This window comes from Mixophyes fleayi, chromosome 7 (genome assembly GCF_038048845.1).
Source record: "Mixophyes fleayi isolate aMixFle1 chromosome 7, aMixFle1.hap1, whole genome shotgun sequence".
NCBI lineage: Eukaryota > Metazoa > Chordata > Amphibia > Anura > Limnodynastidae > Mixophyes > Mixophyes fleayi.
Genome location: NC_134408.1, coordinates 120,567,050 through 120,579,927, shown reverse-complemented (window position 1 = coordinate 120,579,927; position 12,878 = coordinate 120,567,050). Strand labels below are relative to the sequence as shown.

Sequence of the window (12,878 nt, the reverse complement as noted above, 5' to 3'; positions counted from 1 at the left end):
GGAGTCGTGTTTATGGGGCACAAGATATCTTAAAGTTCAACGTCCACATCAGTCTCTCAATGACATTTGATTGAGGCACTATATGCAAATTCATGTCAGACATCAAGGCTTCTACAGCTGCACACCCATCTTGAAGCATAACTATTTCTATTTTTTATGCCAGAACTTCTCAAATCTATCCTCGGGTTACATCGTACAGTGCACGGTGTGTGGATCTCTTAACAGGAGTCGATCAATGTGATAGTTAGTAGTGTGAACTTAATTAATCCAAATATACCTCTGTAAGATACAATAACCAGGTTTAGAGAAGGGTATACTTTTGTAGTCCTTCCACGTGCGGATGTTTTGCTACTCCCTGCTCCAAGACCTGACAGTCAGCTAGAAGATAGCACTTTACACTATATTCCCCCAGATGGTGGCTGTTTGGTGGCATCACCTTCAATCTCTGAAATCTGACTCTGTGGTGTGGTAAAGGGTTTAACTTATACCACTTTCATTTTCTCTCTCTCTCTCTCTCTCTCTCTCTCTCTCTCTCTCTCTCCCCTATGACAACCCGGCTTGCACCATTCATAGTGTAGGCAACCCGGGTCCGACCCGGGAATTACCCCTCGATAAATCCCGGGTTGAAGACCCAGGTTTTTAGACCCGGGATTTTTGACTTCTACCATTCATACTGCACCAAGACCCGGGTCGTTTGAGCTCGCCCCGGTAAAAACCCGGGATTTTGGTGCAGTATGAATGGGGTATTAGCTACTCCTGAAGAAAGGAGAATTGGTCAACTGCTATTGTTATCTCTCACTTAGGGCCGGTTTAGTAAATGGACAAAAGGGGGTGTTTGCCTGGGCCCACCATTACACTAAAGGAACCTGAAAAGGAGAAGCCCCCAAAAATGTCTGTCTCAGAGCTCAGGTTTTCTACAAAGACAAAACACACTTTTCTGAAGGACAATAATTAGTCGTTGGTTGATCAAGATGATATTACAATCTCCTGGGTCAATTTGAAAAATTGCCATGATGACAATAAACACACTGAATGAGTGACATTATTTAAGGAGCTTCAAAGTGCCCCATATTTAGTCATTACTCCTAAAAAAGTTTCACCCATATCTACAAAGTAAGCAACAGGTTTAACTTGCACTAAACTTAACATTAATAAATGTTTTAAAAAAAAGTCATAATTAATTCTACTACATGTAACTTGTAGCTGTAATCTAAAAAAAAATAGTTATGATTTATTAATAAATGCAACTCTAAAATGCATCAATGCACAATACGTACTGGAGTTAGGCACAATTAGTTTGGAAATAAAATATGGAAAATAAATGTCACACCCTTATGAATATTCATTATCCAGTAATTCTTTCCGGTGGTGCAAAAAGGAAACCCAAAAATTCTATATGTGTGTATGTGTGTGTGTGTGTGTGTGTATGTGTGTATATATATATATATATATATATATATATATATATATATATATATATATATACACACACAGTGTAATCCAAATAAAAGAGATGCATTAAGGGCCAATTAATTTAAATACAAGTACGAAGGTGATTTTTATGTCCGATTTAGAGGTAAGTGTATGAAGTTCCGGGTTCTTCAACACCCGCGAGTTCGCCGTCTTCAGCGCTTAAATTTAAAGCGGCGCTGCCTTGTAAAGGGAAACTGAAGGGAAGTTTCCCTTTACAAGGCAGCGCCGCTTTAAATTTAAGCGCTGAAGACGGCGAACTCGCGGGTGTTGAAGAACCCAGAGCTTCATACATTTACCCCTTAGTCTTTTTAAGAGTGCAAAGGCCTAAAACTGGGACATGTGGGTCTAAAATCAGCGGTTAAAATTAAAGGTTGATCAGACATGGTCATAAACCTGTTCAGCGGATAGCCTTAATTGCCTATGTGTGGTCATCAACCCAACACTGACTGAGTCCAATCACCAAATTGCTGGATCTGTCCAATCAGACTACCCTTGATGATTGACAAAATTAGACACAATAAAGGGATATTATGATGAGATAAGTTCATTTCCAGCATAGTGTTCCATTAATTAATCACAACCAACGGCCAAACTTTTATATGGATGTCTGATTATTTGCCTGAATGTTTTATATTGGATCTATCCATTAAGACAACAACATTCAAGCCAGAGCTAAACATATTTGATGTTACCTTTCTTTCTGCTGTTTATGTGTAATATTTAGTGCTTTAACATAATGATGCACAATAATGTGCCTGCGCTCTTAAAACTATTATTTTCATTTCACTTTATTACTCATAAATAAAGTGTTTCATTTGCACAACATGGCCAACGTACATTCAAAACCTTTTTCAATGGCACAGTGTGCCTCTGTCTGTGCAGGGGTGCCTAGATTTCTGCAAAAGTGCATTGTATTTTAGAGGAGCAGACGTTTACATTGGCTGATAGGAGCTGTTGTGAGGAGCAAGGAAGTATAGAGTAGCCACACCAGTGTACCTAGATTTGCAGAGCAATGTAAAAAGAAGATTTAGTCTTACAGTGTGCGCAAATGAAATAAAGGGATAAGGAGGGAGCACTTTCAGAGTTGCACAGGTGCTCATTTTAACAAAGCAAAACCCCTTCACTTCTGCACCATTCCCTTCTTGTCTGTACTATTAATTGGAAGCATTTTGTACACTTCAACTTTGGCAAAGAAGTGGATTTTAAGGCACAATAAAAACATTCAAAAAATGTCATTGGTAATAAAGGCAATCCCAAAATCTCCTCACTATTATTATTACTTTAATCATTACCTTAAGTGAGGCTAATTTAGCATAAATTGGAAAATGTTTACGTTTTAATGAAATGGCTGGTATTAAACTGATAAGACTTTGATGAGACGTTTGCACTTATTCAAATTGCTCAGACTTTTCCGTCTACCTTCAAACCTAAAAAGCCATTCTAGCTTGTGGAGGTGTCTCCTAAGAGCAGAGAGCAGGTGCGCACCTTGAAAACGCTGGAGTTACCATCTAGGCGACCCCATGTTAAAATTATGGCTTGCCGAAACAGGTCCAATATGTGTTAATCAGACAAGACATGGCAATCTCTCCTGCTCTGACTGTCCAAATCAGCTTGGTGTTGTTGGTAACAAACCAAACAGATGTACTGTTATGTGTACAGTGTGTACTGTATGAACCGGTTTATTTACAACTTGGCAGTTCCTTTCTATCACTGAAAACTAAGTTTGAAAAGAAGCCTTTCTAATGGGATAAACTTAATTCACCACTAGTATTAATGTAGCAAAGCATTCTGGGAGCTGTTGTTTGAACAGAGATGTGCTGTATTGATCTGAGATTGGCATAACATTGCAGGCACATATACATCAGGCAGTATACCATACTTGTGCTGATTTTACAAGGGTAATACAAGAAAAATGCTCTACGCTGTCTACAATAGTACTACTTGACAGATGTGGAATGCTTTTATAAGCATTAATTATAAATTATCTGAAATTTGGAAGACACTTACTGGTGATTCAATGTCCTCCAGAAGCAGCACAGAGCAGCGTTCACACTTCAGCAGTGTCTGAGCCCGATGCATAATTTTCTTGACAACTTTCTCCAGGTCTGTTTGTTCCTCAAACAGGTCATTCACCACCTCCAGCAAAGCCTGCATAACATGACAAAATGTCTCATTGAAGCCGAAGGAACAATATTACCATCTTAATGTGCCAAGCAAATGAATTGCACACGGTATTGTTCTATTTTCGTGAAAGTGACTGTCATCATGAATTAACTTTTGCTGGTCTAATAAAGAAAAGAAAATATCTTATACATCATGGCAGCTATTTACTATATAATCTCCCACGTTGTGGGTCTGATTCTTCTTCTGAACGCAATGTGAGCGTGTATTCAAGTACAAGCGGATCTTAAGAAACGTTTCATTTGAATCTGGGTATAAGTATGATCCAGCTATACTTTACATGCAGACAAACAGAACACACTGCACACTGCAGAATATGCACAATGCATTTGTGCAATATAAAGTCCCATCTGAACACATGCATTGTTATAAAATTAATTTACAACTATTAATACTATAATCAGTAATAAAAATATAGCCTATGTAAACAAATCATTTTTACATGGAATACATAGATCAGGATGTTGTTCATGTGTACTGTACATAAATGCATTTTTATAGTTTCTCTTACTTAAAACACATGTTCTGGCATGTAAGTGTCAGTCATCACCATCAGTCAGCACTTACACCTGCCCTGTGGCTGGTGCAAGTGATACAGCTAAAAAACACACGTAACTAAGATACGCCCAGAGCATGACTCGGACAAATGTGCATGCGCTCGACCTCCGCACACCCTTACTGTACATTGCTAATGGGCATCCGCACTTTTCCACCCCAGTTCCGTGCTTCAATCGTAGACAGCTGGAAGTGTCATTTGTGTTTGGACATGAATTGGATGCAATTGTGTTCACTAAGTTCGATTCCCGACCATGGTCTTATCTGTGTGGAGTTTGCATGTTCTCCCCGTGTTTGTGTGGGTTTCCTTCGGGTGCTCCGGTTTCCTCCCACACTCCAAAAACATACTGGTAGGTTAATTGGCTGCTATCAAAAATTGACCCTAGTCCCTCTCTGTCTGTCTGTCTCCCTCTCTGTCTGTGTGTTTCCCTCTCTATCTGTCTGTCCGTGTGTGAGTCTGTGTCTATATTAGGGAATTTAGACTGTAAGCCCCAATGGGGCAGGGACTGATGTGAATGAGTTATCTGTACATCGTTGCGGAATCAGTGGCGATATATAAATAAATGATGATGATGGCGTAAGGTCCGATTGTAAGCATGCGCAGAGTAATTTCATGCAATATACGGCGTGCAACGGGACTTATGTCGAAGATGAATCAGGACCTATGTCTACTTTCCTTAGGGGCTTGCAAAGGGCTTGTGCCTATTTAGTTCTTAATGAATTCATAAGTTACATTCTCGGGGGTATTGATATAGACCAGTGTTCCCTCTAAGCTGAGCAATCTGGAAAGGAAAGAGTTAAAAGGTCACTCTAATGAGGGCTCCACCCGAAAGGTTTGCACTCACAATCTGCAGGATGTTTCCTAGTAAAATACAGGTTTAACTCTATCATTTCCTGATTGCTCAGCTTAGAGGGAACACTGATATAGACACAAGATGGCTTTCTCCAATTTGTGTAGATGATGGGAACATTTTGAATATATTATCTGCTAGATTCACCCTAATGATAGTTAGATACTCACCCGGCTCCTGTCATATTCTTTTCTTGAAGCAGCAAAAAGTTGAGCATTAGATATGGCAATACCACAGAATGGAAGGTACATCTGCATAACCTAGCAACGATAAATAAATAAGACAGATTGAAAACAAGACATATAACATGTAACATTTTAAGCTTATAAAGACATTTTTCTTGAAAATGTGTTTTATACCTGTAGTATGTTACAGGGATATTTTGTTCCCTATTTTACAAATACAGGTGTTGTTAATAATTATATTAACTCCAGTAAATAATATGTTTTATAAATAGTGAGTTCTGATGTCATTGCCTATAATCAGTGAAGAAGAACCTGTGTACTATAAGGAATGATGCACCCCTACTTTACATCATTTTGAATATCAGAAGTCATCTGCAGCCTCTTGTTTTTATAAGGTCACAAATCTACTTTATGAATTCTAGCATCCATATGCATTATTTCATCTACATACAGCAACAATGCAAGAAACACTTGTGAAGGGGTTATTGACATCACATTGTTGCACACATGTTGCTGTTGTTAACATTGTTTGTACATGTTTTTATTGAAAAATATATTTCTTACTGGATAACAACTAATTGTAATTATTTTCCCAACACTCCCCACCCCCAAACTAGCATAACCACACAATTCCCACTGTCCCTAGGATTGACATCCATGGACAGTTATAATTCCAATAGCACTGTATTGGTTTCTAACACAGGTGTAGAGTGGACAGAGCCAAGTCTTTGTAGGGATCCTCCACAGTACTAATTTGGGGAAGATATATTATGTAAGAACTTAGCACACCAATAATCCCTTGAAATGTTCTCTTTATGTTTTGACCTACACTGCTTCCCGATCCTTAATTTTCTTCTCGTACCCTTCATCATATCAATTAATGATTTTCCATGGAAAAAGTACAGAGGCCTAAAGATTTAGGAAAGTGACCAAATACATTTGTTGGTGTGGACTGTGTGGATCTGAGAAGTGGCTTAAAGTGTCCCGATTTCTAAAGTGGGAGTGTCAAGATGTATACTTATCTGGAAGACTGATACCAATCAACTACGCATGCACAGTTATATCAAATTGCAGCACCAACTCTCCAGATATGGCCAAATATGGGAGAGAAGAGGTGTAGACATTTTATGACTAGGTTATCTGATGCTCTGAAATGGCCCTGATTACATTATACTTTTAGATTTTACAATTATGTTTTTCTTAATTATAACTTTCTATATCTTTCCTTTATGTTTTATTAACAGCTTTAGACAATTAATACAAAGTAGCCAACCAGCAAGTCTCAGTAGACCAATCTCCATTTCCCATGCAATGGAGGTAAACACAAAACAACTGATCCATCAATACTGTATTCTTCAATTTAGTTCAGGTGTATCTATCAATCGTCTACATGTAATCAATCCTCCTAAAAACTCATGCTTTCATTATTTTAAATACCCATAACTATCAATCAATATTGAATGGTATCATTTAATCATCCAACATCACATTTAAATGTGAAAACTTTGGTGTGAGAGTTAGTTAATTTTGTAGTATCAGAGTTTTAAATGTTTAAAAATTTTTTTTAGACCATTTTGACTACTACATCAAGAAGAAAGAAGGAAGAAAATAAGGTTTTTTTTAGAAATATTTAACAAACTTCTGAAAAAGGTTTTTAAAGGTATTTTATTCAATTTATTCAACATTTATTTTAAAAATGTGTGCAATTCTTTGTTCATGTTTAAAAATTTTTGGTATACTGTCCCTAATACCTCTGTCCATCATACTGAGCTCATTGGGGTGGCAATGTTGCTGCTCCAGAGGCCCTAATCTTATTCATTTCCCCGGGCCTCCACAGCCCAGGGACGCTGTGAACTGCTCCATCACTTTTCAATGTATGGCTAATAGTCAATGAGAGGGAGTTCACACTCTTTTTTACACACGTCCATAGAACCTGGAGCTGGTTTTCACCAGATAAACTCCACGCTCGTTATTTACCTGTTATAGTGAACAGCAATCAATGAATCTTGCCACCACTTTATCTCAGCTTAATAATCTTGCTCTGCAAAATGAAATCTCATTTTAAAAATGTTCTACTGCAAAACGGGACACACGCCTGAAGTTACTGTGTACTGCAAACAGAATACCTTCACTCCACAAACTCCTTCACTCGTTGTAACTGCATGTGCTGGCCTCCAACTATCAGCAAAGAGAGCTGATAATGATTAAAATGTCATTTAATTCTTCCAGGTTCAAAATGCAGTTGGCAAGATCATTATATGTATGGTCATTGGCCGACTGTACCTTGCATAAAACATACACAAGCACACTTCAATGAAGGCACTGACATTCTTAGTACAAATATCCCTTAATATCATTTAATTAATTTGACCAAATACAACCTGAATAATAATTTTAAAGGAATTTTTGCAGTCATAAAACTAAGCTTCAGCTCACATAATTTTCTCTACTTCCCACATATTTATGCTCTGCAAAGACCAGTTCCTGAAACCTGGAGTGTGGCATTGTTAGGTAATGTTTATTGTATTTCTAGCAAAAATTTAATTTTGTTGCTAATTAATGTTAGATTCCCTGGTGGACAATTTGCTAAAAATGCCTAAACACATTAGGGGCTAGATTTACTAAACTGCATGTTTGAAAAATTGGAGATGTTGCCTATAGCAACCAATCAGATTCTAGCTGTCATTTTGTACAATGTGCTAAATAAATGATAGCTAGAATCTGATTGGTTGCTATAAGCAACATCTCCACTTTTTCAAACCCGCAGTTTAGTAAATATACCCCTAGGTCTCATTTGCTGGTCATACAGTATGTGGATGTGTACAGCATTTAATTATGTGCAAATGTGCTTTTATTATCTGCCTAGTGTATACATAGGAGATTACCTACCTTCCCCAAAAAGAATCTATGTTAACATTGTGTGACTGCAGGCCTAAATGGAAACACGTGTAATGGAAAAAGTAAAAACAAAGTCCGGGTTACCAATCCTTTTGGAAAAAACTCCCCAATTCATTTAAACTTTTACTAAAGCACTAAACAAAAGACACCCCTAAATGTGGTACCTTCAACCTTTGGAGCATGCTTACATATCTTGTCATATAGACATAAAATCTAAAGTTTTTGCATGTTGTGGGCACAGAATATAGATCTCCCTGTGCTTAGCCCACATTTAGCAAAAAAAATAAATAAATCATGAATAGCATAGATCCTCCTAAAAGGACACTAATTTTTACCTCCCAGATTTGTCACCATCTTGACATGTTAAGCCATGTGTAAAGCTATTTTGAAACTGTGCTTGACTTTAATTACTGACTATTTAATTACGGACGATGACTAGCCTACCTTGTAGATGAAATCACTACAAGCATTATGTAATGTCATTTAAGCATGATTTACACAGTGTAACCACTGGTGTGGCAGTGCAGGCACTTCCCACATAGGCGTTTACCTAAAAACTGTCCCCCCCTTTCTCGGGCACTGATGGGTTTTTTAGTGTAAAAGGGTCCCTGCACATGCAAGGTTAATAACTAGTTCAGTAGTTGAGGTGTAGTAGTATAGATGTAAGAAGAATCAGTGCCAGACCATATGTGGATGAAATCACACTTTATTTATTCCTCCAGCACGTTACTTAGTTGCAGAGTTGGGGAGTTTGCCTCTGCCAATCAACCTCCACACTGTCTCATGTCTTTTCATCTACTAACTGCTTTCTCTACATCAATCTCTCTCAGGTTCTGTTCACCTGTCTCTGAGCTCATTTGGCAAGACAACACGACAGTATCGAACTTGGCATCTATGAGTCCCAGCATGCCCGCTAGTGCTCTCCATTTCCAAAAGGCTCCACTAACACCTGGAGCCTTACTCTTAAATCACAGACTAGCTTGTCATGGTATAGTCAGAACTCACTTGGCTACAGAAAAGGTCAGAGGCGTCTCGAAGACATGCAATTGAATATGGTGTTTGAGGGAACAGGAAAAGTCAAATTAGAAAGAACTCTATCTCTAACCCATCGTTTCTTCCTGTGACTGACCTCCCTTTAAATCCTCCGATACTGCCAAATATTGCCAAATATCACCCAACATGCCCCATATCAATAAAGCAAACCATGGAGCTTCTGTCTACCACACAGTGGCTTGTTAAGGGGGCGCGACAAATATATTGTTGCAATTGCTTTATATGAAACTAAATGCAAGACATAAAATAATGCCCAAAAAGTTCTATGATAACAACTTCAACTATTGGGAATTGTGCAAAGAAAGGTCAACGGACCATTGTTCCGTGTGCTCGGGAATATGCCAGAGACTGTGTATGACTCATATCTCTTCTTTCTCACATATTTCCGTTGTATCTGTCAGCTTCCACTCTACCCATTAAGTTTATTTCTCTTTATTATTTATGTCTGTCATATTCATAGTGATGTGAGTTCTGAACACTGTGGTGAAACAATGCTGCAAATTTGTAGGCACAGATGTTGTTTACAAGCAAAGGGAACAACTCCCTGAGGCTGATAAAATGAAAAGAAAAAAAAGTGGGCCACAAGATGTTGCCAAGGTCCCTTATCTCAAGAAGTAAATAGCTCTAGAAGTTACAATATTCTTTTTAATTCCAAGAAAACCCAACTGTATAGCTGGCTCTATAAGAATTAAAATGTATGTTTTGTTTATGAGATAACACAAATAATAAGATAGTGTTCGAGCAACTGCAGGGTCAGACTGGGCCACCGAGGGACCGGGCTATCCCACGGTAGGCCCCGACCCTTATTGCTTCCCTCTTCGTTGGTGGGGAAAGCGGAAAGAAAAAATAATAAAAAAGAATGCTCACGTGAGCGCGGTGCTCCCCGAGTCTTCTCTGCTCCGTTCGCACTGAATGTCGGGCATGACATCATCACACCCGACGTTCAGTGAGGAGCCCCGCATAGAGGAGTCGGGAAGTAGAGAAGAAAGATGAGAAGAAAGAAGTCGATAGAAAAGGTAAGTGAAGGAACAGAAGCAAGGGGGGAGCAGAGTGAAGGGGGAGCAGGGTGCAGAGTGAAGGGGGAGCATGGCAGAGAGATGAAAAGGGGCAAAGACAGCATGGCAGAGAGTGAAAAGGGGCAAAGACAGCAGGGCAGAGTGTGAAGGGGGGCCAGAGCAGCATGGCAGAGTGTGAAGGGAGCCAAAGCAGCATGGCACAGGGTGATGGGGAACAAAAGCAGCATGGCACAGGGTGATGAAGGGGGGCCAGGAGAAGGGGGGGCAAAAGCAGCCTGGAAAGCGCAATGTGATTATAAGGAGGCACAGCATGGTGATGAAGGGGCACAGTAATGTGTGTGTGATGGCACAGCGGGCTTGTGGCAATGTAATGTGTGTGTGGTAGGTGGTGGCTAAATAATGGGTGCTATTTTGTTTGTAGGATGAAGGTGGGGCAATGTAATTTTATAGTTGGGACTATTAATTTAAGATGAGGTAGTTTGGGGGCTATTAATTGAATGTGGGGCTAAGTTTGAGGAGCATTAAATGTGAATATGAATTATTTAATGGCAGTGACAGTTGCGGGAAATAGGTATATTTATTATACGTAAATGCGATTAATTTATTGCAGGGGCTGTCTGGAGGGAGGGAAATAGGTTTATTAAATGGGAATATATTACTTTAATGTTGGGGCTGGAGGAAGGCCTAAGTATTTATTGTGGGTCCTATTAATTTAACATCGGGGCTGGTTGGACTTTTCTAAATGTACCCATTATTTTGTCCAAATAGGTCCCCCAATATTCCAGGAACCAGACAAGCTGCAACTAAAGAAACCAGCAGCCATAGGTGGTAAAAGTGACAAGAACAGGTAGGACAGTCTGTCAAATGTTCTGAGTCTAGTGCAGGCTTGGCTAACCTATGGCACTCCAGGTGTTGTGAAACTACAAGTCCCAGCATACCCTTCCAGCAATAAGCTGCTATATATTGGAAAAGCATGCTGGGGCTTGTAGTTTCACAACACCTGGAGTGCCACAGGTTAGCCAAGCCTGGTCTAGTGGGTTAATTCCGATTTCTGGTGACTGTTCTGCCCAATCTAAGGGGCAGGTCGAGACTGTGTACTCTTTATATACACACTGCATTCTTTATATACTACACTATGGTGCTAGCTGTCCTTCGTAGGCTGAGCCCTCCCCCTCTAGTGTCTGCTCTTGCCTCTATAATGGCTGGCCACACCCCCTCTGGTGGGCCCCTAGCATTACAGTCCCCCGGTGGGCCCTTCATGCCCCAGTCCGACACTAAGCAGCTGTATTATTATGGAGAAACATGAACTTCACAAAACTTTTGGTTTAAAATCTTTGGCATGTAATTGTAAATTAAAAGTGGGTAACCCTTATACGTATGCTTCGGTACATATAATCTTTGTTAGGGGTATAGGAGATTTCGTCTGTGATAACCATGTTTTCACTGGCTATTGCTGTCCCTACAGATTACTTAACAAGTGTCAAAAACTAAAACTTATTTTCGCAGCAATAAAAAAAATTTTTGCCAAATCTCAGCACCATCTCAGGGATATCACTGAAAAAAATAAGATATTGAATAAAGAAATTATTTTTTCGGTGCAGCACTCTGTAATATGATTAGAATACTCCAGAAAATGAGCATTACTGTTAAGCAGTGAAACAATGGTAGATACAATAAAACATGTATTTTATCTGAAGGTATATTTTTATGTCTGCAAGCTTCTTTGTAGGCCAGCTCACGTACAACGAGACTGGCCTAATAGCAAAACAGATATGACATTAGAAAACTTTTTTTAATGTACTCTAAAGTTTTTCTCCGAAAACCTAAAAATTTACATCTTTAGCATGGCAGTCATTAAAATCTATTTAAAAGAGTTTAGCAGAGTTTTCACATACAAGAAATTCTAGAAAGTTACACTAATGGCTGTCCATATTTCACAGCATTACTGCTAGATCTATAATGAATGATACACTGCGGAGGATCAAGGATTTCCAGAAGGCATTGAATATTTTCCTGTTGTTTTGGGATTTAGATAGTAAAATAGTTTAATATCTTGAGGCATTCTGATGAAAATATATGAATTGTATTTCCATATTCCATTGTTTGTTATTTGTGCCTTGAATCAGAGCCGGATTTACACCTCATGGGGCCCTAGGCAAGATATCGGTTTGGCCCCCACCCCCCCTTCACACACACACAGTGGCCCCTCACACACACAGTGGCTCCTCATACACACATAATCACACACACACACAGTGGCCCCTCACACACACATAATACATGCACGCAGTGGCCCCACACACACACAATACACACAAGCAGTGGCCCCTCACACACACACACACATAATACACGCACGCAGTGGCCCCTCACACACACACATAATACACGCACACAGTGGCCCCTCACACACACATAATACACGGACACAGTGGCCCCTCACACACACAATACACACAGACAGTGGCCCCTCACACACACAATACACAGACAGTGGCCCCTCACACACACATAATACACGCACGCAGTGGCCCCTCACACACACAATACACGCACACAGTGGCCCCTCACACACACACACACACTCACACACACAATACACGCACACAGTGGCCCCTCACACACACACAATACACAGACAGTGGCCCCTCACACACACATAATAC

General features: G+C 39.6%; 1 protein-coding gene across 2 annotated transcripts in view; it reads right to left on the bottom strand.

Moving 5' to 3' along the window:
• PDE11A (phosphodiesterase 11A) overlaps positions 1 to 12,878 on the bottom strand; it is a 426,226-nt gene that overhangs the window by 206,906 nt on the left and 206,442 nt on the right. For both annotated transcript variants that reach the window (XM_075180554.1, XM_075180553.1), the window contains exons 3-4: positions 5,231 to 5,320; positions 3,481 to 3,621 (exon numbers count right to left, since the gene is read on the bottom strand). In XM_075180554.1, coding sequence (XP_075036655.1) covers positions 3,481 to 3,621; positions 5,231 to 5,320 — 231 coding nt within the window. The remainder of the gene's footprint in view (positions 1 to 3,480; positions 3,622 to 5,230; positions 5,321 to 12,878) is intronic.